The 26,228-nt window shown below is 36.9% G+C and overlaps 1 protein-coding gene across 23 annotated transcripts in view; it reads right to left on the minus strand.

Moving 5' to 3' along the window:
* AFDN (afadin, adherens junction formation factor) overlaps positions 1-26,228 on the minus strand; it is a 119,456-nt gene that overhangs the window by 79,335 nt on the left and 13,893 nt on the right. For 17 of the 23 annotated variants that reach the window (XR_007202800.1, XM_048299637.1, XM_048299651.1 and 14 more), the window contains exons 2-6: positions 5,894-6,089; positions 4,263-4,378; positions 2,544-2,707; positions 1,934-2,094; positions 813-970 (exon numbers count right to left, since the gene is read on the minus strand). Coding sequence is in view for 22 of the 23 variants with exons in the window: in XM_048299637.1 (XP_048155594.1) it covers positions 813-970; positions 1,934-2,094; positions 2,544-2,707; positions 4,263-4,378; positions 5,894-6,089 (795 nt within the window). In the remaining variant the exon portion in view is untranslated. The remainder of the gene's footprint in view (positions 1-812; positions 971-1,933; positions 2,095-2,543; positions 2,708-4,262; positions 4,379-5,893; positions 6,090-26,228) is intronic. The other 6 variants (XM_048299659.1, XM_048299652.1, XM_048299640.1 and 3 more) reach the window with 1 other exon arrangement.

A 26,228-nucleotide genomic window follows, 5' to 3' on the forward strand; every position in this document is an offset into this window, starting at 1 on the left:
CCTCTGCTGTACCTGATACGGATACAATATCATGAGAAACTTTTTCCCCATTTTTTCTACATTTTAAGGAGCAAAAAATGCAAGTTTATTAGAAAAGTTACAGTCAAAAATGTAATCAAACACTAGACTCAAACAAGGATCAATATTTTCAAGCCTCACTGTTCTCCCTGAGAACACAACATGGTCAGAAGTTTGTAATCGTTTATCAGTACTGCCCATGGGACTTTTTGATTAAAGCCACACCTCTAAGAAACAACAATTCTATGCAATTCATTTAGAGCTCCTAAAACAATTAAATTCTGAAAAGAAGAGGGTTACTTCAATCTTTTGTAATTTGTAATGAGGGTCAGCTACCACTGCAAGGTTTGAGGAAACAGTACACAACATACACCTTTTACAATGGAGCTCACCTCAGCACTTCCACTTCTGAGTGGACACTCTTAGTTCAGGGAAATAGCTTTGTACACAAATTTAGGTATCCACAGGATGAACTATTAGTTTATACATCTGTGAATCATCAGCACACTTAGTGGTATAAAGCCACAGTGCCAAATGAAGAAATATGCCATTTTCAGTATTAATGTTTTTCTATATAGAAAGCAGTAATTTAGTATGATTGCAAGATTAAAGTTTTAAAAACAAAAAACCTGACATGTCACTTCACAATTCCTGAGGCTGCTAGATTTAGGGGAGGAAAAAAAAAAAGTTAGTCATGGAACTAATCAAGTCATTCTATTTAGTTTAGAAGCTACTGCTAGAAACAAAAACCAACCAAATATGAAATATGAGAAGATTGTCTTTTAGTAACTTACACGAGCAATACAATAATCCTTGGGATTTTCTTTTTCCAGACCATATTTTTCCAGGGCTTCAACAACTGCAAAGTCTGCAGTATCTGTAGTGGACAGCAGGATTGTCTTGTATGGTATATTTGGTTTTAAACTGTCTGCATAAATTCTCAGCGTCCCACCTTGGAAACAAAATGGAATTAACAATGCAACCAGAGAATAAAAAGAGACTTGAAGTAATTTATTTTATTTCTAACAGAATATCTCTTCAGAAATAATTCCATTACTCTACTAATACAAGAAAAATTACATAATATCCCCAAAATAGATTTATCTCTGCCATTGGTAAAAAATCTCCAGTGATATTTCCATAATTTATCTAATGAAGTCTTTTTTCCCAGTGTTTCACTATGCTTAGTATTACATTAAGTTAAAATGAAACAGTGGCAATGACTGGTTGAAAAACAGACCTTTCCTATCCTGACAGGAAGTTTGTGCTGATCTTCAAGAATTTCCGCTCTCTTTAACAAGCCCATTTAAGACTTCCCTCTAGACAATGTTTTCTACACCTCTCTTTCTTCACTACTCTTCCATAAACAGAATACATCATTTAAGATTTTATCAGTTCTAACATTGCTTCACTTGTTCTTTTCTAATGGTGTTTATACAATCACTGTTGTTATATCCCCACCCCATGAATGAGAAATACTTAATCATTGTTATTCACAAGATCTACCAGAATCCTTTATGCAGAACAATCAGTCCTTTACATCCTTTATTTACGACACTGACTGAATTTTCTCTTTCAGGACACTCAGCTTGTTCTTAGTACAATGAATGCCAGTTATTTCAGCAGCTTCCTCCGTTTGCCAGTCCAAGTCCATCCTTCCTTCTTTCCCAGTTTAGTACTGTTAGCAAGCTCAACGAGCATACTCACTCTCATCAGTCTACCCTCCACTGAAAGCTTTGCCTCACACTCATTACGGAACACCCTCCTGTGGAATTCTTACACCACAGATAAACTAGCCATGTGCAAAAAATGTTGGAAAAAACAAAAGTCAAATTTACAGGAGTTGCTGGCCGTAAGAATATTCTCGCAGTAAAATGTTTACTGTTTATAACTTAACCAGAAGAACTTAAAGTACCCGAGTCTGGTCTGCCATCAGAACTGCGAAATTCCTGCATTCTCTTCTCTAGTTTTTGCTGTCGCCGCCGTTTCATAACCACCTCAGGATTGGATATTGTGCGAGTGAAGCTGGTCTCAGGCATATCTTTGTAAACCTCAGCTGCAAGGCGAAAATTCTCACTGCCAAGTTAGTTTAAATAAAAAGAATGTCATTAAGACCTTAGAATACATATATCCTCATTACTTCACAAAGGATAAAAGGGCAGTAGGATTCGCAGACACAGGAGCTCATTTAAGTTATTGTAAGATGGTTTCTACATGCATCTCACTTTTGCTAAGGTTAATGCTGTTCATATACCCATGCTCACCTGAAATAAACAACCAATTTAAGTACTGCTAGTTGCTAGTTTTCAAAGAAAACAAGAGGTCTTCTACCTCTTAAAGATGAGGGCAGAGGGAAAGGCATTAAAGAAACTTTACATTACACCCCTAACTTTATTATAATTTCCAATACTGCAAAGCATGGGAAAGCTGAGTCAGCATGTGCTTGCAAGTCATGTTTTTTCTTTTCCTAATGCACTTGAAAACAACTATCATTTAATTTTTAAAAGTAAGTTTAAACCACTTACATATCATCCCCATGAAGAAGTCTATCATCTTTATCTGATGCTTGTCGCAATGCCTCTTTCTCACGTCTCTTTTTCTCTTTTTTTTCTTTTTTTGAGAGAGTTCGTTTGAAATTCTGAATGACTCCCTCTTTTTCTTGTTTTTCAGGCCCATTACTCTGAGCTTTCTGAAATAAATGAGTTTAAAACAGCTTCCATCAATTTCAGTCCAAAGAAAAGTTAGTATTGGTTTTAACTTTGCAGATGAATCTGTTTAAGACACAGTATCACTAGCCTGAAAAACAACACTCCAGGCAACAATACTCCCTTACACAACGATGGGACTAATGCTCTTGAGAAAAACACAGAGAAAGCAAATATAATGTCATGTTTCAAAGAAGGTATGAACTGATGCTACTCAAGAAAGTGAAGAAGCTGCAGAATTTTACTTGAGTAATGCCTGGTATCTACCCCAAGTAATGCCTTGGCCCCAAAAGGCTAACTGAAGGCTGCAAAACAAATTTTGCTTCAAAGTAAAAATACTCTGTAACAACGCTGTGCTTAATCTGCTCTCAAGGCAACTGTGTTGGAGCACCAGATAAGAATAAACTGCAAAAAGAAAAACATCACAGAGGACTTTTTCCTCATGGTGTATTTTTCCAAGTTGTCCTCCCAGTATTCTCTTCTTCAATTCCTGCTCCTTGCATACACAAGATACCTGTAATCCTAGGCTCATTTGCCTTCTGTAGAGAAGATTACAGAGCATGAGAGAAAGAAGATGCAGATTTTCTCGCTTCTATCAGGAAGTGAAGAACACAGAGAAGGAAGATTGAAGATCACTTAGTTCAATTAATAGGAATAGCAAGATTGGTATGTGTAGTGCAAGACACCATTAACTTTCCGTTCTACCCTGAAGCATGGGATGTATCCTGTAGTCAAAAGCACAGTCGAGGATCATGTACCTATACCCAAAGCACCTCTAAAATTAACAAGCTCTAATTCCAAGAGCAAAGGAAATTTAGCGCTCAGCACAAGATCTTGCTTTAAGATAGCCCACACTGAACAGCATGTTTTCCATAGCTATAAGCAACCAAGCTACATATAATATATGCAATTATATGACTTCAGGAGCCAAAGTCTAATCTAATCTAATGTTTAAATTGCTAATATTAAAGCAAACTTTTGTATGGCTGATGTTGGCAGCTCCTTCATTTTGCATTTTTAAGAGAAAAAAATAATCAACAACCAAAAAAACCAAACCAAACCAAAACAAAACAAAAAAACCTGCACAAAAGGAAAGTGTCTTCCATTATTTTTTTCAAGAAACAGAATGTTACCTAGGGAGGTAATAATGTTTAGCTCTTTAACTCCCCCTGGCATTCCCTTTTAAAAGCTTTGCAAGAGGCAGGATTACCTCCTGGTATCTGGCACCATATACTATCTGAGGAAATTTTAAAGTCATCATAATAGAACAAAGCAAGCTTTAAGTTCTCCAGGCATTACATGTTCCAGTACTAGACAGCTACGTGGATCACAGCATCACCATCCATCTGAAAGATAACAAAAATGCTGTGTTGCAAAGATGGACTTTAAGTATCTAAAAATACTTGCTCCAGATATTGAAGGTCATGAACAGCAGTTGTTTCCAAGAATTAAAAAAGTAGAAATTTTGTTTTCCTATATAAGCAACCCCCACACATTTCAAAACTGCAGTTACCACTAACATGCTCCATAAAGACTCACCTTTGGAGGAATTGTATCATTTTCATTCTTGAGGACAAACCTTCCCTCTCGATCATCTTTGTTCCAGTTTAACTGTACAACAAGAGGCTTCTCATCTACATCTAATCTTCTTTCTTCTTCAAAACAATGAAAAGCAGTAACAGTTACTTGGCATCTCAAGAGCAAAGATATTTAGAAATAAGTTAAGCTCTTAAAAAAAACCAAAAGGTTTGCCTAACAGAACACATCAAATGATGCCTTCCTGTTAAGTACAGGGACAGAAAGCAAGCTTGGGAATGTAGCCTTACATGTCCCCTTTCCAGCAATGAGCCCAAGTGTATTCTATGTATTTACATAAGCTAAAGGTCCCCATAAGGTAGTCTTGCATAACTCCTCTGTTAGAACTAAGTGTGGGAACACAACATTACCACTCTGGAGAACTTAGATCTAGAGTTAAAATGTTTAGAAATTTGTAACATCCTGGGACTTCCAAATACTAATTTTTCTCATTTTAAATTTACTTTAAAGTAGACCACAGTCTGATTGCAGCCCAAGAAATACTATTCTACAAAGACTGCACAAAAATAAAGAAGATTACAAAATTTAAAAAATAAATCAAAAAGCCCCCCAACATTATGTAGATCTGTGAAAAAATTTCATTTAGTGTATTACATCTATTTTAAGTATATGGAAAAACAATTGACAGAGTGGTTAAAAAACTTAAGCAAGTCTTGCACTTGACTTTCCCTTTGAGAAGTAGGAGACAGTACATATGCACAGGAAAACAATGTCGTCTTCTTAGTTACTTCTATTTAGTAAGAAACACTCCTATTGATTGAGGCACCTTGCATGCCTCAGTCATCTGTTAAAAATCAGAAATTTGCTCTGCAAAAATACCAATTTCATTTTGACTACAGGTACAGTGCTAACAGATTTTTAAAGAAAGCTAAAGTAGAAAAAATTTAATTATTTTCAGTCTTTCAAATGCAGAATTTAAGGTCGTTCAAGCACTTGTGTGAACTTCTGAAGTACCAAAAATAAAAAGCACAACCAAAAGCTAGTTTCTCCTGTATCTGTCTCCACTACCACCACACACACTATCACATTCTAATCTGAAACAGACAAATGCTGGGAGTACCAAAGGCTATTTAGATATCCAAGTTCTTCACAGGTAACATTAGGACATTTAAGAAACACATTGGCTTCAAACAGTATTAAGCTGAACTTCCCCCAGTTCAGCAGTAAAAGAACATGAGTTATAAGGCTACCTATCAAAGGCCCACAACTTCAAAGAACAGAAGATGTACTCTTAACTGCTCCAATTTAACAATCCTAGTCTCCCATTTTAAGTTTAGTCGTTACCTACTAGTCCTAAAAATAGCAACTCTCTCACAAATGTCAACAAATTAACAGGATGTCAATTACAGCATTTAATAAATCATAATCAAATCTTATACAAACTGCAGGCCTGGTATGCATAATTAAGTTTTGAAAACCACTCCCCAAAAAACAATTAGTAGCAACATATTTAGGAATAAAAAACCCACGTCTCAAGTGTTTCAGAAGCTGGGGGCAAACCTAAAGATACTTTGGCTGGGAGTAGATTTGACGGTCATGTGGATGCAGGAAGGACTTAATGAATAAATACAAACCTCCACTGACATGCACTTCATAAAGTGAGTATTTAGGGGATGACAACATTCGCATGTCTGGTCGAAATTTCTCTGCAAGAGTTTCTATCACATCTTGAGTTGTGGCAGTACTAGAGACACGGATACATTTTGTTGCAAAATTTCCAGCTGCTTTGTCTTGGAAGTAGAATCTCATTACTCCATGAAACTCGAGATCCTGTAAGGAAATAAAAATACATATCTGAGTGCTGGCTAACAGTTATAAGGTTCAGAGTTCTCTTATTATTCGTTAGTTACAAATTTATTATGAAAATATCAGACCTTCAAATATTACACTGGTTTTCAAAATTTTCATGACAGTAGAATTAAAAACCAGGACTATAAACTTGGGGAAAAAAAACAAAACAAAAAACAGGCTATCCTGCAAAAAGAAATTAAGGACTATATATTATTGAAAATACTGAACTTGAATCTTTAAGTATTCAAATTTACAACTCTTGTCAGGAGAATTAATAAAACTTCTTTTCTAAAACCTAGAAACCTAGAAAACCTCTTTTCTAAAACCCAGAAATTAGTCTTGAAGACTAATTGAGAACAGGCCCCTGCAGCCAAACCCTGTAAAAGTGTATGCTCACAGAACAGCAGTGTGTCTCAAAGAGAACAGCTTGCTGTCACAGAAGTCACAGAATCATCTTTTCTCTCCTCCTTCCACCCCTTCATGCACTCCTCTCTCACGCTGGCATCTGTTTGTCCCAGAAACAGCCTGTTAAAGAAGTTAAACCATTTGACTTGTTTGTATTTTATATTTTAAGAAAGGTTAGTAGTACAGCTACTAAAAGTTAGTTTGGTACAGCTCCCTAAAGATTCTGTGAGGGAAGGAAAGTTCCAGGACCAACACAAGCTGAAGAAAGGGACTGCAGCTGTCAGCCAGGTGGCTACACTACAACTGCAATGGCAATCTGTTCAAACTATTGTAAATTCACATCCTCATTTGTGTTTGCATTAGCCATTGGAGCTCGTGCTCTACTGCAGCACACCAAACTTCAGGAGGATACTGTCTGCTCATGCTACTCCACTACTGCTCTGAACAACAACTCCAAATTCAAATTTTACTTCCCCAGTGGTCTCCACCTGGTCAACTTTTGCCCTTTGCATAAATCCCAGCAATCATGGGGCCCTGCACTCAAGAGGAATTATGGATATCCAAGCCTCCAGTTGACTTTGCCAGGTTTACTCTACAGTTTAATAATCATTGCTCCTGTCTTCACTCTCCAGAGGCTTTGAAATAGGCAAATCTTTAGGTGTTGAGCACCGTGATAGATTTCATGCTAAGCACAGCCCTTTCCAGTGCTACATCTGATCACAGGACACACATCACAACATTTCTTTGAACAGCAAAGAATCGAGGTATTTATTGAAGCTACTCTATCATTCAGAAGGACCTTTGTGAAAAGAAAAGAAAAAAGAAGAATATTTCAAAAGGAATTAAAAAGTTAAATAACCTACACTTAGACAAACATCTGTGTCACCTAGATACATGCAGAAGTAAGCACTGTTCTTCCCAGGATACTCCCAAGCCTACACCAATACAGCAGCCCAAAGAAATGCACCATGGACCTAGACAATGGCTGATTGTGTTTTATTGCCTTTGTTATCCTAACAATTTACAGAATTAATCCTTCTGAGCTTCTGCTGTTCCCACAGAACTACCTATTGTACTTCCAAACCAGTGTTCCTTCCTGCAAGGAGTTACAGTTTCCACATTCCTCACTCCAAACTCCCACCTCTGCATACACTCTGAACTTAGCTGCAATTACACAAAGGTTCTCAATTCTTCAGCCGTGAACATTCACCTCTGAAAACTATCCTGACCATTTAATTTCTTGTCTTAATTATATATACCAAATTATTAACTAATTATCCATACAAGGACTTACCCCTCTCATGCAGAAGGCTACCAAATGACTTCTGGAAATTCTACTTACCATAGCAAATTGGAGCTCCCTTACATGTGTTCTTATTAATGCCTTCAATGAATTCCAAAAGGTCTGAAGCACAACTTCTTTTCTAAGTTCTGTTGACCATTCCACAGCGTATTATAATAGACACCACGTGTCCATGAATTCTGTAGGTTAATGCAGTTTCTACTCACACAGATAACATCACCAGTGAACGTCCTTTGTAATACTGGGTTCAAACTGCATTTGCATCCAACGACCTGAAGGTGTCCACCTAACAGAGCCATTACAGACCTCTTAGTAAAATTACTTCATCCCTCACTTCCTATAGTTATTGTATGAGTATTTTCTGGTTCTTGTAACTTGCTTTCTTGCTTTTTCCTCTCTTAACAAATGCTGATTTGAAAGCATTCCTCAATTTTTTTTCTATCTTATGCTTTCATATTCTGCTTGGTTTATAACCTCACAATTTTCCTTATTTGGATAATACTTCAGCTTTCCAGTAACTATCCTTGCCTGATGTTCAGTCATGCCAGCTTCCTTTCACAGTTCCCTTGATAGCTGGCATGCTTTTGGTCAGTACCTCCAGCACAGCATCTTTAACTCTCAGCAGGTGTTACTACTCGCCCCTTTCAACTTGACCAAGCTTTCCTAGGGCGGGTATGCTGCATTTCCAACTGGGTTGGAAAGTTCTGTACTTCTTGTAAGAAAAATGAAACTAAGCACATCATGATCTCTAGAAAGGAGAGCATTCCCACAGGTAATAATATTCTGAGTCATGTTCCACACACTCTTTTGTGTGGATTTGATTTAAACAGTTGCCTCTTCCACTAATACTCCTTAACCGTGATGCTTCACAAAACAGCCACAGTATTTTTATAATCAACTTAAAGTTTCAAGCCACTTGTTTGATTGTTGCAAAAGACAACACATGAGCTTTTTCTGCAGAAGTATCATGAAGAACAATCACATCCCATTTGGAACACTTTTTTCCCTTTATACAAGGTTTTCCCCACCACCATCTCAAGGTACTGCTGAAGCAAGAATTAAAAGAGAAAAATGAGCACATTGCTAATCTTTTCCATGCATTATGTACTGTGTCAGTTCCCATATAGAGATAAGATTCCAGTAGCTTTTTCCAATCTGCAGATTTTTTAACAATACAGCAGAGATTGATGAGCAAGGGAAGGGAAGATAGGTCCATTCAGGGAAGACGTAAAAAACAATTCAAGAAGCTTTCTAAACTACCATGTTTGTTGTTGCTAATACTATTATTATAATTACTAATATTAATATTTTATGTTTTACTGTTACAACTTATTTCTACTTCCAGACACTAACAAAGCAGACAAGACAAAAGTTCATTCTGAATTCTCAAGATACAATGTCTGTATAAGCAAGTTTTGTTTTCATTTTCTAGAGGAAGTAATGTGTTTTTCTAAAGCATTGCCAATTGATAATCTGGATATAAAAACAGCTGAATGCACTGATCACTGACTGTCCATTTCCCCTATCCTCTTCTATGGCATGTTCTTAAGCTGTGTCCCCACAGTCCATGTCCTACTCCCCACTCTCCACTTTTTCCAAAGTTTTCTGCTGAAAAAAAAAGACTGCACAACAGCATCACAATCAGTGATGTGATGATCAAACAGTATCACTTTCCCATATAAAACTCCTTTTAATGTTTTATTTCCATTATGTTCCAAACTGTACCTTGGGGCATTGCTAGACTACTACAGATTTAAATAAAAATATTTGATGACATGGAAGTAATTGGTTTCACGTTTCAAAAAAATCAGGAAATAGGAGACTACAAAACCAAAAAAAAACCCTTCTAGTCTTCATTATTTTTTTTATATGACATGTGTGTTTATGTGTGTGTATAGCTCCAGTTCAAGCCATATTTAACTTGCCAGCCATGTGCTTAGCCAATAAATACCAACTACACAGACACACATGCCACCACTCACACTCAGACAAGGTAGGCACTCCACTTAAACTTCCACTCTCCACTCTAACTCTGCATTTAAGTGTTTATTTTTCAGAGTTTTTTGTTTCATCCTCAAACTCATTCATTTCTGAATTTATTTGTAAAGACTGCTAGGCACCTTCACTGCAGTTTATAATACGAACTTGTGTCAAGAAAAGAGGCTATAGAATAAAAATTGCTTGTCCTAAACCAGGTAGATATAGAAGCATCTATTATTCCCTGATATATTCTTGTAAGCGAAGGAATTTCCCCAAAACACTTACAAATCTCTTGAAGCCATCTTTCTCTAAAGATGAGAACTGCCATTTAGCAGTTAACAAAAAGAAATTAAAATGTTTTCTGGATTTCAACAATGACTAATTACTTAAGTGTATGAACACTCCTAAATTCCTCTCAGGAGTTTATGTGCATCATGAGCAATTTTAGCTCTATCATCTGAGCACGTTAGATATTTTATGTACCTGCTGTGCAAGTTCATGGCTTATGTTGGAATGAGAGGGTACAGACCAGTCTTCAGCCACACAAGTACAGTCAATTTTCACAAAATTTTAATTCTGATCATCTAGACTGCAAAACATATTTTAAAGAGCACATAGCAAAAGTCAGCTTTTTAGGCCTTTCAAATAATAAAGGCCATTTTGCTCAAATACAAAGCATACTTATTCCTTTTTATCACTATCAAATGAAGTTATGATAGTTTCCAAAAGCATATCCTACTCAAAGGTTTCAACTTACATAGTAACTGCCAGTTAAACATAGTTTCTTGGTTTTACAAACAAAAGTAAGCTGTACCACCTCTTCATTAGGCACAAAGAAAAGAGTTCATAAAAGCATTTGAAATACCTACTTAGGACTTTTTGCATAAAGTCAGTGACAGGCAGTAACTGCTTCAAAACCAATGGGTTATATGTTCCAAAAATGTGTCTTTAGAAAACAAAAACACACAAAAGCATCAGAATGAAACACCTGAAACAACACTTTCACAAACTGAGAAGACTCCAAAACTCTACAAAATCTTGTGAAAAGCTTTGATTAAACATTCTTAGAAAACATCTGCATTCTCAGTGCCATCACTTCCTCTCACATTCTCCTCAAGGACCTCATACCATCATTAAATGAAAAAGAGGAATACAAAAGCAGGAAGCAAAAAACTTTTAACACATAGTCAGTCACACAGAATCCTCAAGTCATACTTAAAACTGAAGATGTGATGTACAAGTTATCACACCAATCATCATCAATGTTTTCCATGAGGCTTCACAAAAGTGATTCCTGTTTCTCAAAACAGTTTGATCCTTAAATCTAGTTCCCAGTTACTTACTGTCAAGGGTGGATTTGTGCTTTAAAGCAGTAATCGGTAATAATGAAGATCACTCATTTGAAGTTATACTATAGAAAAATACAAGTAAAAGATGCAGTGAAGAGCATCTCAAGCTCCCCTCTCAAGCTCCCCTCTGCAGTTATGAAGAGTGGTTACATCCACATATGGAAAATGTTAATAATTATGGAAGGCAAAGATGTTTAATGCTTCAGCTATCCAAAACAAAAAAAATCCCCACAAAAAAAAAAAAAAAAAAAAAAATTAATCTTCTCCAAACCTCTCTTTCTGCCAATCATTCCATTCTTGTGTAACAAGAATATCACAGTAAAGAAGGAATATGAAAAACAAGTAGAAACAGATAAAAAGACTGCACTGTACGTAAAGCTTGGAAAAAGCCTGCAACGTGACACAATGAGATTTACAGCAGGGAAACCTGGACTTCCTGAAGAATCCGAGAGGCCTCTGCAAACAAAGCAATAATATCCAGGAGCCAAAATCTACCACCATGCTCACATATGAGAAAGGAAACCCCTCCTTTAAAGTGTCAGAGATAATGAGAGAGTGTTTATCACAACATGTAGGGCACAGCAATGAATGAAATCAAGACTACTATTCCCGCAAGCCAGCAAAGAATACCCACAAGCTTTTAAACTCCTACCCCACCTGTATCCATCACAAAGCACTACATACTTCAATACTTAAGCGTATTACACACTACCCATTCCGTAAACCATTCAATCCCTGGAGCAGCAGAGAATGTACAAGTTTCCCTTCAGAAATCCTCATCTGCACCCCCTCCAAGAGGCTATCTTTGATCTCTTTCAGCTGCATTGGTAACACTGTTTGCCTTGCAAGCACATTCTGCATGACTGCATCTACAAAATACCAAAATCCAGCACTAAGAACATCCCATCTTTCTTCGTGCCCCATTCAAATTCTGTAGGCAAAAATCTACAGACAACTAAGCTGCAATTACTATTCAGGTACATGTGCTTGTTGGTCGGGAGTTTTGCTAATAGAATATAAATAACAATAAAACCAATCCACAGTGCAAAAATTAGAACTGAAGCACATACTAGCTGCTTGACACATGAATTCAGGTCACAACAATATTGATATAACAGGTTAGCACAGCAACAGTACTATCACTGCAGGATATTCTGAAACATTCATATAATGCCTTTGTATCTGACTTCTTGTCAGTCTACACAGTAAAATGGAATTGCTTCCTTTGCCTCTCCAAAAGCCGTATGTATGCAACAAATCTGTGGAATTCTAAGAAATACATTTTAAAAAATATTTCCTACAATATTTTAAAACCCACTTAAATCAGTAAGGGAATAAGCACTGTGAAATTTCATGAGGGTGAGGTTTCTAGCACTCAATTCCCATAATGACTGCTCAACTTCAAACTTGAGTACAGACAATACCATTAAAAAGGAATTGCAAATAGTTTAAAAAAAAATCCTGGTAACTGTTATGAACTGTTTTCCATGTAGCAAAGAAAAGCAGTGTTCTTGTTAACTATAGTTTTTGAGTTAACTTCAAAAAGTGCAGCTTCATGATTAAAGAAAGACTACCTTTAATCTAACAGAAGAAAGGAAGAACAATACAGATGAAAAAACAGCTCCTATGAAAAAATAATTTTCATCAGCTTTATTTCCTCTTCCAAACCTTTGACACCTGGATCAACAAAGACTTTCCACTACAGAATGACTCATTCTGCCACAACAGTTTAGACACTGTAATGTTCACAGAAGCAGGACCAACAGCTGAGCTTTCTGTCAGAGAGAATTACCAATAACTCACAACACGAAGATCATAACTAAATGAAACCTCCTCTTTATCTTCCTGAGGAAAATTACATCTTAGGAACCAGCCCCACTACAATATGAAACAAAACCTTAAGACCAATAAACAAGAGGTACTACAAACATTTTCACAATATAAATGTAATGCAATTAAGTCAATGCAAAACCCACTGCAGTATATGACAAATGGTACACAGAATCTTAAACTAAGGACAAAATTCAAGGCTGTACTATCATATCCACTAAAAAAGTATTAACTTTCATAAATGCAGCTTGAATCCCCATGTGAACCTTGAATTATCATAGATATAAATATTTGACTGTATACTTTATATGCATTGTCCCTGCTTCCTGTTGCCTATCTGTCCCCAACAGCAAGACTAATTAACACAAAAACTCTTGGGATGAAACAAACATTATTGTAATCTTCAATACTTTCCTGCTAACTTACACCTCACAGATCAAAAAATTAAGTTTCAAAAGAGACCCATCTATACCAGGTAGATCACAGAGAGTATTTCCTACCAACTTCAAACCAAACCAAACCTAGTTGTTTTCAGAATAGTCTTTTACCAGAGCCACCACATTCTGTGTGCAGCCATCAACCATACTTCATTCTGAATACACTGAAGTTTTTATAACCTTTTACAACAGACACTATTACACAAGCAACATGAAGTGTCTTCATAGAAGATTTATGACTCGAAAAGCAGCTACCATTAAAACTGAAAAAAAATCTGCCAAGGGCACTCCTCAAAAGCATGACAGACATTACCTTCCAACTCTTAATTTTCAAACCTACAGTAAGTGATCAGCAAAATCAGCACAGCACCTGCAACACAGCTGCTGCCTGCCCCCTGCAGGGTGTGCTTTGTTAAACTGCGGTGGACAGCATTTACACAATCAACCAGAGAACACGCAGATCTGTTCTTTGCACAAAATGAAACCTACTGCAGTTAACTGAAGAAATCGAACAATAAATGTTTTCAACAATAAACACTACCAACAGTTTGGTAACTATTTAATCATTCATTAGACTGATTAAATTCAAAATAAAAATAAAGCTACAGGAGATTAAATCATATCCCCAAGTTAAAACATACCACCCTTTATAAACTATATTGATTCTGGTGTCATATAGAGACTCTCCCAATACCCTTATACTGAGGACCTTGCAGCGACTGTCAACACATACTCTGAAAAAAAAATATACCCCAAAAAAGCTTGTTAACAAAGTTGTTATTATAATGATTGAAATTTGTTTGAAGGAGGTGACATGACAGAAATAAAATGGAAAAGTAATTGATATACATTTGGTGTATCAAAATACCCTGAAAGTCTCCAACAACAGAAGAGGCAGAGTTCAATCATACTTGAAATCAGGTAAAAAGCCAGTCAAAACCCAAACAATTTTGGTTTAATTAATTGAATTAATCATGCCATATTTAAAAGAGGAAAAATAACAAATAGCAATGGGCCTCAATAAAATATTGCTGATCTGTCTAGTATTTATCTATGACCTGTCACTGTTGTGCAACTAAGAAACAAATGCTAAGGAGCAACTCCAGAAACCTTAGAGGGGAAGAATTAAAAGTACAGACAATTCCCTGTAACATTTTTCAGATGCATTGTAGAAACCCACTGAAATAAATCAAGAGTTCTCCATACTATTTACTGTGTTAGACACTGTTCCTTTTAACAGTCACATTTAGAGGAAGAGAAACAGGTTATTACATCCACCTCAAACCAAAACACAATTGGAAAATTGAAGGGGGAGAATGCAAGTTCAGGTGCTGGAAGTCTGATTTTTCATTGGCATTGCTACTTGCAGAGCTGCAATCCTTATATTTAAAGCATCTTCAGGCATCAATCAGGCCACAAAAAAGACTGCCCTTACTCACTTTAACATTAAAAGTACAGACACACAGTCAGCAATAGAAACTCTAGCGCTGCAGATAGCACTTCCTCATACTGACATGCTCATTCCCACCTCCTCTCTTACGACAGGCACCAGCATCCTGCAGCTGTACAGCAACATGAATCAGGTTAACTCGGAAGGTATTTATTTCCCTTCCCTTCATTCAGTGTGGAGGAAATTGCCAGTGCTAGCAGTCTGAGGAAACTGTCCTTCTGCTGGCACCTTGTATTAACTTGAAGGAACCATGAAACAGCAACCTCTGCCAAGCTGGACACTTTATGCTGCCCCAGCATCAGCACATACCTGACTCCAGCACCATAAGCCAGCAGGCACCTATTAGTTTTTGTCTCAGGCTATTGCTTGCTTGGCTGAGAAGTCATTACACAGGTCAGACAAGCAGCAGACCAAAGAAAGCAGCAGAAATGCAGCAGCCTAGCAGAGACTGGCAGTCCTGATGAGCTCAGTGGATATTGTAGCTTGTTACAGGAGTGACAAATCTCTCAAATATTTTACAGACTTATTCCACAAATACACGGTATTTAGATAAATTAGTTTTCTACGGTCAAAAACTAAAGTTTAGAATACTGTAATCTCAAGGCTATTTCTATAACTGGCATACAAATTGTTAGATTCCAGAGTTACATGATAATTTCTCTACAACTTAAAAAGATTACAGTTTTTCCTCTATAATAAAACTCTGATAGAGGAACGTCTTAGAAATAGTCTTAAATCCATAAAAAATGACAATACAAGTAGTTTTCAAATTCATATGTGAAACTACTAAAAACTGAAAATGTATTTCTTTTTGAGTGAAAATTTGGTATATCCAACAGAAATGTCAACCTACTTACAGCAGAAAGCTGCATTACTGAAAAAAGCATTTCCACCAGCAATCAAACTCATGAAGCCTGGTTTCTTGTGGCTGTCTTCCCAAAGCTGATCACAGTTTTATTATAGATGGCACAAATAAAATTATTCTTAACATTTCTCTCCCACATGGATTCTCCAATGTCCAGAAGCTCATACACTACATAGTACATACTAAATCCAATATCTTGTCTCTTTCTGATCACTTACAGTGGCAACTTCATGTTCCTAACATGGGCTGAAGATTCAGTCGAAGAACCAACAGATCAATCAAAACCCAAATTTGACAAGCCAGTACCCATCGATAAGCTGACACCAGCAAGCACCCTCACACCCTCACTTCAACCACCTGACATTCACTTGACAAAGTATTCTTATTTATTTACTTCCAGTATAACCTCTATACTGGAAATACAGGAAATAAACTCTCACTACACGACAAAAAAAAGTGACACCAACAATCCTTTAAATGAACAGCTGTCTGGATTCATTTCTTGTAATTAACACTGCATTTTCATTATTTTAGTATCAGGCTTCAGTATGATGCAACAGGGTATCAAAGGAAACCATAAAAAACAGAGTCATTTTCACATAATGCAACAGGGGTCATGCCATATATTTATGCGGACACAGCCAGTAAAGTTTGAGCCAACTTCTACTCTGTAATGATAAACTTGATTGTGTTACCCTAGTTTCTTCACTCCTGTGGGATGAGCTCGAATCAGCACCATACAGGGTTAAGACATCAGGCTACCGCTGACTGAACTAGAAAAATGCTGGTGCTATCTGATACCCTGCATGCAGGAGCTTTGGCAACCAGGCTAATTAGTCAGGAGTTTGAAGTAGGAATGCTAACAAGCCTAATAGAAAAACAAGCACCTGATTCTCCTGAAGTAGACAAACTGCAGCCCGGAGTCTACATGAAAAAAAACCTGAAGACTTACCAAAACTAAACATTCTGATTTAAATCCAACCTTTGACTGGATTTCAAAAAGTTATTCCTCAAGTAAGTTAGGTTCATCAAGAAGGTTTGAAGTAATAATACAATGTCAAAATGTACCACTAAATGCAATTTTATTGTTAACACACTCCAGGGAAATGGGCCAAAGGACCTCTTTTTGAACTATTATTATTTTTCTTCCCTACCTGAAATACTTACTTTCCCCTTTCCTTTTTAAGGGCAAAAAGAGCCATACCTCAGGCTGTGGAATAATCAGCATCTATAAAAATAGTTCTTAAAAACCCCCAAGCTGAAAATCTGTACTGTTGAATGAAATTTAGTGAGATTGTCTTTGTCATAGCCGAAGACACACAACCACGCTGCTTTTATATGCAGCTTTGTCTAGAGTAAACATACACACACACAAGCGCTAAGACATCCTTATGGTTACTTCTACTGCACATTCAGAAAACAGGATATTCATTCACTACAGATACAACCACATAGTCAAATTTACACATGAAATTGCCACACAATTTTTGACATTAGACACAGTAGGTTGAACAATTAAGAAGAAATACGGTGTTGACATTACAACTTCCAAACGGGAACATGTCCCAAAAACAGTTGTGTTTTTGTTTGTTTGGGTTTTTTAATTCTGTCACTCAAAAAATCCTCCAGGAAGTCTCATTTTGAATGACTTATTTATTTTTGTATTTAAAGGAATCGGGTCATTTCTTAAAATTTACAAAGAAGTTTATTAAGGCCATTAGTTATCTTAATGTTGGTTGACAGGACTACCAAGGCCACAGGTAGCTTGTAAAAAATCTATATAGAATTTCTAATAGTTTTGTAAAATTCATCTGTTGATAGCCTTCTCTCTGCAAATCCTACTTAATCCTGTTGTATAATCTTTGGCAACACTTTCATCAAGCACTGTGCTTGGTGAATGACATTCAGCCTCAGTTAGTTGCATTTAAAAACAACTGCTGACAGTTAAAAAGGCTTTCTCTGCAGTAACACCATATACAGTATCTTCATACTGACAGTGGTTTTGCACTCCATGTTTTGTGATGTTTTCTTTTAACTGTTCTCATACTACAAAATCCTCCATTCTAACATAAAAGCTAGCTCAAAGCAGTCCCAAGCACACAAAAAGGTTTCTTCCTAAGGCACCTGCACAACCAAAACATTACATTGCTTCTGATTTTACTCCCTCATTACTCTGTTTACTTTTAGATTTGAAAGAGAAGATACCACGTAGCTATCAACATAACAATACACTTTAATGTTTTCTACTTAAGCTGGCGTCCTTCTCACGAAAAAGCATTTTACATTTCAATTACCTTCCAACTTCCTTTTCTCCAATGGGGTTCCACACTTGCTCCCAATCTACAATAGTGTCTGCTTTGCCAGACTGGAATCAAGTTCATTGGCTGAAAGGTCCTGCTCTCTAAACAGGCTTATCTAACAAGAAAATCACTATACCTGAATACTTTCTTCTTTTATGAATCTTCATTATTATTATTATAGAACACGGAATGTACTGGCCACATAGACTTAGAAATAAATTCCCCAAAAAGTCCCTAATTGTTGCTTGCTGGACGGCTACCTCAAGAGAGAAATTACTCCGTATGTCCTGTTTGTGGCAGCGAGGGAAAATATGACATTAAACCAATCCAATAGCAACTAACAGTTGAGGAAAGGGAAAGCCCCTTCCCATATATCTACCCCCACTCCAGCTGTGTGTCATTTCAGTTGTTTAAACACAAGCATTTAGGTGAATTCTAATGAGCTAGTTCAGAGAGAAAATCCAACAAGAATTAATCCTAGTCTCCCAGCTTTCCTAAGAACGTCGCAATGGAGTCACATAAAACCCAATGCCAGCATAAAGGAGGGATTAAAAAAACCCAAACAAACCTGTTCAATTGAAGGAGTGAAGAGAGCACTCTCTTGTTGCTAGAAAGCCATTTTACCAGCTTAAGATATAAATATGGAATCTCATTCACATAGTTTTCCCTTGGGTAGGTATTGACACCCAAAATAAAACCAATAGCAGTAGTTTACAGAGGCAAGGAAGGCTTCTGCAGATCCAGAAATCCAACCAACCGGCAGTATACTAGAGGCTGGCTTCTACAGTGGAAATAAGCTGGTTATCTCTGGGAACGCAGGAATTTCATCATCCCTGTCTAAACATCTATTTCACTTGCCTAAGGACGAACAAACAAAACATTATGAAAGTAATACAGTATTTGAAACTCAGTATAATAGACCTAAAAAAGGCTATTAAAACAAAATTAAGACTATCATTCAATTACTAAATCATTTAACTGAAAACTTCAGTCATATTTTTGTTTTAGTACTAGAGGACATAGCAACCTATGCCTATGAGTAGCACTGCACACAAATAAGTTTTCTACTGCTTCAACTAAAAGTAACAAAGTACATAACTAAAGTTATTAAACACCAGGGTGATGTTATTTTCTACTGTAAATAATGTTTGCTCCAAAACATCAAGAGCCACTGAGTGCAGAGTACATTAGAGCTCCAACCTGCAGCTTCTGACTCTAGCCTCCAAAACATTTTTAAATGTCCTGAGCATAAAAAGGCAAGGGTTCAGCTCAAGCAGGATGACACAAATGGTGGAGGAATTACTAAGCAGTGCCAAGAAATCTTCTGCAAAACACTGCATCAGATGTCTCAGATGTTGTCCACACACAAACACTGACAGAGTTTTACAGCCCTGAGAGTGTCTGAAGTCCTGCAGAGACTACAGTAGCACAACAAGAATTCCAACAAAACAAGCCAGAGCAGGGGAGTAAACAAAATTATTAAAAGATAATGACATTTGAAGAAGCAGTCAATTAACAAAGTCAGTCCAGAGACAGAGTGAGCTACACATTTAAAATGCTCAATGAAATCTGTTAAAGGTAACATTTCATTGTGCCACCAAACAGTCACTAAACCAGAGAAGCACTCAAAAGCTTAACTATGGAAGTAAAAAGCTACTTTCTTTCTGTAACTGCAGCATTTCAGCTACGGCTACTGTATTTTCTTTTTCCCTCCTACTGCTTCACAGTCTCTTATTCCATGCTCAGAACAACAATGCAAACGCAGAGACTGTGAGTAATCGCCAACACTATTCCTGATAGAGGAAACAGCAGTTGACCAGTTGATTACATAGGAAGCTCCTCATTTCCTTTGCAGTTCTCTTCATAATAGCAGAAATAATCTAGAGAAAGGTATCATGTGGTAGTAGCATAAAGACCAATTGCAGAGACTTTTTGTCAGAAGGAATTCAGTCAGAAACCACCATTAGTTTTGCAAACAATAGTCGAGATATACACGCCCCAGTTCAAAAAGAAGTTTGACTATTTTATAATTGCTTATCATAACCTCTCAAATATTTGGGGGTTGAGTCTCTCATTAAGAATAAGTGTTCTGTGCAAGACTACTCATGTTTTATGAAAAATTACGGTTCTCAAACAGTAGCAAGGCAGCTCTTTCCCCAGTCATAAACACTTATATATCATTACTTCTTTAAAAATATACAAGACACCTTAAATTATCATTTTGTTGCAATATAAGGTAATATAGACACATCTGGCTTCACTTTTATACATGATATGGGGTCGAAAGAGATGTATGGGATTGGTTCAGTTGATTAAGTGCTCAAAATTTGAAGTAGTCAAGAATCACATGCTCAGTTCTCATTTTTGCATCAGAACAAATTAGTCCAGTAGAACAGCAACCAAACTAATATTGCCCCCTCATTTTGTAGTGCCTTACTCTTTGTTTCACAAAGGGTTGCCACCGCCTGCTTATGGAGGAGTGAGGAAGTTTCAGAGGGCAGGCATCAGTTACAAGACTGGGTGAGTGGAGTTGGGAGGAGAAAGGAACAAACAAAAAAGACAACTGAAAAGCTGGATACTTAATCATCACATAGGCATCCTTCACATTACTACTTTCTTCCTCACCCTTCCTATCCACCCCTAGTCTGGAATAATGCACTTAAAAATAAATCAAGCATTTCTGTATTAGCACAGAAATAGTCTATTGCTCAGACTAGGCAGCAGCTTCATTCCTAGAACTGAGAGAGTAGATGATTACAGATCTTTCAGAATACAACTCAACAGCTCCCTTCCAGTTTGTTCACTCAACATTAAGACCTCATATTGTCATAACCTAGGCAGTCTCCCCCCATTCACTGCTATGACTGTCTTCAGCTGAGTAGATTCTACTTATGAAAGGAGACTATCAGAAGGATATTTTCCTTGAGGAACTCACAATTTTGATCTCTGAACTTCTGGGACAAGCCAGTCATGACCTAATGACTTCCCAGGGTGCACAATAAACCTTTTTAACCATGTTTTCTTAAAAGGAAATCCAAGGACAAGCATCTGAACCTGGGGATTATCACCTAAAGTAGTAGTTCAGCTACTTAAGAATGGCTAGCAGGTTTGCATCAAAATAGATTCAAACATAACATGCAGAAAAGGTGACTTACAGCTTCTTTAAACTTAATATCAACATATAAAGTTTAATGCTGAGTTTCTGAAATTTTTCTTACTTTATTTCAGTTTAAAATTCCTATTATATTAATACTGGCCTAAGAATATTTGCAGAATCAACAGATTAATGCTAACCAAGTTTCAAAACAGCAACTTAAAATTTAACAGTAAAAATGCTCCACTGAAGTAACAAAGTAGTTATAAACATCTGTGGCCAGACGACATTATAATTTACTTTCAAACTAGTACTTCAGTATTTCTTCTATCAAAAATGGTACACTATCAGCATAGCCTATTTTTCAGCATCACACAGAGATCCATAGCACAACAGCAGAGTTCAAAACAAAGAACGTGAGGTTGAGTACAAGTAATTGAATTAATCAACACACCATACTGTACAAATACAGTTTTATAAAACTAACAATAATCAGGAGTGAAAGAAAATATTATTTCAAATAAACACATATCAACAAAAATAATACAGCACAACTCATTCACTGCAAGTATCTATTCCAGTAACTGATTCAGGCATGTGATCTGGAGAAGGACAAAGCACAGGAACAGAAAATGGGAGCAAAACCATGTACAATTTACACAACTCACAAACACTTCTTGTCCTGCAGCACTAGGACCTCACCCTATCTCCCCTTGGCAACCTATCACACAGGATACATCGGCAGAACATGGTTTGCTTAAGCCAAAGGATACATAAAGTGATCCTGAAACATTAAGGTATTTTCAGCCACAAAGGTTGTGTAGGATGGCTAAAAGAATGCTGTGCTCAGCTTCAAGAAGAATCTAAGCATTTCAATACTCAAAGCACTCAAGTACGTGCCTAAATGTTTTGCCAAAAGAAGTTCTTCAAAGTGGGGGTTTAGGTGGGGTTTTCTTGCTTTGGTTTCTCCTTGGGGATTTGAGCAGCTTTTTACTTCAACAGAATTCAACAAGGCAAAAGCAAAGTCCTGACACAGAAAGGAAAAATGTCTTGCAACAACACAGGCTTAAGAACAACTGGCCAGGAAGAAGCTCTGCTAAAGAAAACCTGGGGATCTTGGTGGACAGAAAGCTGAAGATGATTCAGATGAATGCCCTGGCACCAAAGTCAACATCATGCTTAGTTGCATTAGCAGGAGGAATACAGGCCTTAATCAAGTAAAACAATTATACTGCTCTACCCAGGGTTTTGGGCTGAAGTTCAGCAGAGAGCTACAGAATGCTCAGGAGACTGAAGAACCATCTTAGGAGGCAAGACAAAAGGAACTGGGTTTCTTCCTCCTGGAGGAGAGCTGGCTTTGGAGGGGAGACCTACAAAGCAGCTCACAGGATCTGCAAAGAGGCCAAGAAGACAATGCAGCAGTGATTAATAAGGCATGGTGAGAGGACAAGAAACACTGGACATAAGCTGAAACAAAGGAGGCTTTTAAACTGACTATACAAAAAACCTTTCAGCATTAGGACAGTCACACCAGTGAAGGAGGGTGCCCAGAGTTACTGCAGTAACTGGTCCCTAGGGGGTTTTCAACACCTTATGGGAAAAACCCTCAGGGGCATCAGGACTGACCTTGCTTTAAGCAGGAGGCTGGACTAGAAATGTCCTGAGGTCTATTCCAAATCGAAGTATCCTAGGATCATATTTAAACATCTGTGGAAGACAGGCTGATTTTCCCTGTTCACCTACAGAAAACATTAATTGTTACAGCAGCCAGGCAGCCACATATTCTCAATTTAGACAAGATGACCTCCAACCAACAGGAGAGCTCCTAATACTGAGAGTCCCAACATGTATGTCTTAAGAAGGACCATGACAAAAGAAGGGATGAAAAAAGCTAAATAAAGTAGTTTAAGTGGCAGCATAACATTTGCAAATTTCTCTTCAGGTACAAGTCCAACTGGTAGACATTAGAGACAGTAAAGCCTATATAAGTCGTTCTACTACACATGGGAAGAGTCATTAATAATGCAATGCAATCCATCACAATTGGAAATAAACTGGAATGGGTACATACACCATGGACCCATCTAAGATTACAGGATAAATCAGGCAGAAAGGAACTTCAGGAGTTTCCAATCCAACCTCCTGGTGAAAGAAAGTTCATCTCTGAGGTCTTACCAGGCTTTTTTGCAGCTTTATCCAGCCTGCTCGTAGAAATCTCCACGGGCAGAAACTGCACAACCTCCCTGTGCAACCCGTTCCACTACTTGAATATTCACTGGCATCTAAGATGTTTTCTTTTGCAGAACACTTTTGTAGTTAGTGAACTGCATAATGATTTCGCTTTTAATATAGATAAAATGAACCGAAATAATAATTCTTTTAACATAGAAGTTCATTCTTCAAGAAAGATTATATAACCAAAAAACAATAAAAGATCAGAAAACTCAAGAGAAACACAGAAATTTAAGGCAAAGACTCAGAAGAAATGGCTTTGAAAAAAAAGAAATTATGTATCCTCTACCCTCCCTACATCCTCAAACCAGTGATATTTCCATAGGTTGTATATGTTACTTTTGAACACAGTTCTGTCCTGAAGCTCCAGACAAACATCAGAATGGAACAAGGAAAGTGAGTCACTACCATCAATACGTATTTGTTGTTATCCTACAGTTGCTATAGCGTATGTGGGACACAGGAGGGCAGGAGTGAATATTAATAATAATAATAATAATAATAATAATAATAATAATCACAAGCTAACCACAGTAATACGGCTTGATTTTGAGAACACCACAAAGCAACAGAACATCAGAAGAAAACAAACTCAGAAAGCAGGAACAAAAGGAAAGTGGGGTAGACCGAGATAAAAGAGAGATCAAGAGAAGAATTATCAGAGGGCTGGAGCACCTCTCCTATGACAACAGCTGAGACAGTTTGGGTTGTTCAGCCCGGAGAACTGAAGACTTTGGGGAAGCAGTTTTATAGCAGCCTTACAGTACCTAACGGGGGCTAAAGAGAAACGTGAAGAGGGACTTTTTACAAGGGCATGTACTGGACAGGACTAAGGGGAAGAGTTTTAAACTGAAAAAGAGTAGATTTATATCAGATATTATGATGAAATTCTTTACTGTGAGGTTGCCCAGCTAGGTGGTGGATGTCCCATCATTGGAAGAGTTCAAGGCCAGCTTTACCCCAAAGCCAAAGTTTTCAGAGGTTCTATTGAACAACAAAGAAGAGAAAGTATAATTCTTTCTATAAGGATATAGGTGTCCATTTTGCAAGCTGTTCTGTTTGGACAGATCCATACTAATAAAACTTAGATGGATTCATTTGCAACATCAAAGTCAGAAATGGTACTTCTAGTATCCATTCATTTTTAAGCTGTGATCAAGAACTACTGAACTTAGATAAGCCATTTACTCCCTGTCCCACATGCTCCCCTCTCTTCATCATCAGCAAGGTTTACAGAAATAAGCACTGAAAATTTTCATGCTTGTTTGAAGAAGAAAGTCACCTCAAGGAACACATTTTGACAATAATCAAGCCCAGATCAGATGCATTTTTATTAAGGCAATGCAATCCTTTTTTTTGCTTAAGTAAAATTTGTTCACTATTTAAATTCCAATCCTCTGGAATATACGTCAGCTTTATGAAAAAAAATGCTTGAAATACTTTTCACTTTGAAAATACAATCTAATTCTTTCAATATATTGGAGTAAATTTTATACTGGAATTTAATACTTGCAATCAAAGTTTTTTGTAACATGCCTCAGATATACAGAAAATATACCTTTTTTATTTGTACAGAATATTATTATTATATACCTCTTTTTTTTTTTTATAGAATAAGAAAGTGAGAAGTATTTCCCCAGTCAGGAAAGTAACTTTGCTCAGGGGGAATCTACTCATAAAAATGCTCATTTCACCTTCAAACAGCACATTTGGTTACCAAAGAGCTATGTTTTAAAAACTGCTACCAGCTCTATTTTAAGGATTTCTTCCAGAAAAGAACAAATTACTGGTTTTATCATGTAGCACTGGTTAACAAAACTGGTCTCTACAGCTCTGTTAATCAGGAGTTTCCAGAAGAATGTGTTTGCCAGTGTACTGTGCATGAACTCTTACTTTCAACAAGTCCTGCTCTTCTGCCCAGTAGTTAGTGCTGCAGCCAGTGACATGGTTTGTATGTTTAGTTAACTCCACTTAAGAAATTCCCACCTTTCATTTGTCATCTCTACATTGCAAGAAACTATGAGAAAACTAAATGGTTGCTTACTTTTAAGCATTTTCTTGCTCTAAAACACAGTTCTATCAAATACCCTTAATTTTATCCTTATCAAGGGGCTGTCATTTCAGTGGCACACAGAGCAAGGACAAGTTACAATACAAACATGAACGCAGATGATTAACCGTGAACAGGACTATTTCGAGTTTAAACAGGCTCAGATTACAAAAGCATTCAGTAACTTGGTTTGGCTTACTCAGATATTAAAACATAGTTAATGAAGGCATAAGTGATACTACCATACAAGATTTCAAGTATACTCTGACTCACAGTGAAACAATTTAGGCTTTAACCAACTGCTGATATTAGCCAAAAAAAAAATCTATGTAGCAAAGCAGAATTAACATAGCTGAAAAGTTACATGAGAGGTCTATCCTCTCATTAATAAGGGAGTATGACATCAGAATATGAGAAGATAACCCAAAACAAAAATTCTGTCAGGAAGCAAAGACAGAAGCATGCAGAAGTGGAAAGGAATTTAAAAATCTAAGGAGTCTCTAGCTTCTTTTCCTTTTAATTAACAACCAGTAATGTCTCCCAGTGTAGTATGTATGCTGACTACAGCATGTATGTTTCTCTACTGCTGAGGACAGTAAACTTCTCTAGACTTATTCCTACAAATATATTTTATTTGTATAGAAATAAAAACAAATGAAACAAAAACCCAAACCCCAAACAAAAACACATGCACATTTTATATACTCTTAACACCATATCATTTGTTCTGTGCGTTTTTTATTACTCTCCACAGTGAGACACAAACTTTCCTTATGACTAGGTACTTGGACTAACTCATTCAAGGAGATTTGATTTTTTTAAT

Source organism: Corvus hawaiiensis, chromosome 3 (assembly GCF_020740725.1).
Source record: "Corvus hawaiiensis isolate bCorHaw1 chromosome 3, bCorHaw1.pri.cur, whole genome shotgun sequence".
Taxonomy (NCBI): domain Eukaryota; kingdom Metazoa; phylum Chordata; class Aves; order Passeriformes; family Corvidae; genus Corvus; species Corvus hawaiiensis.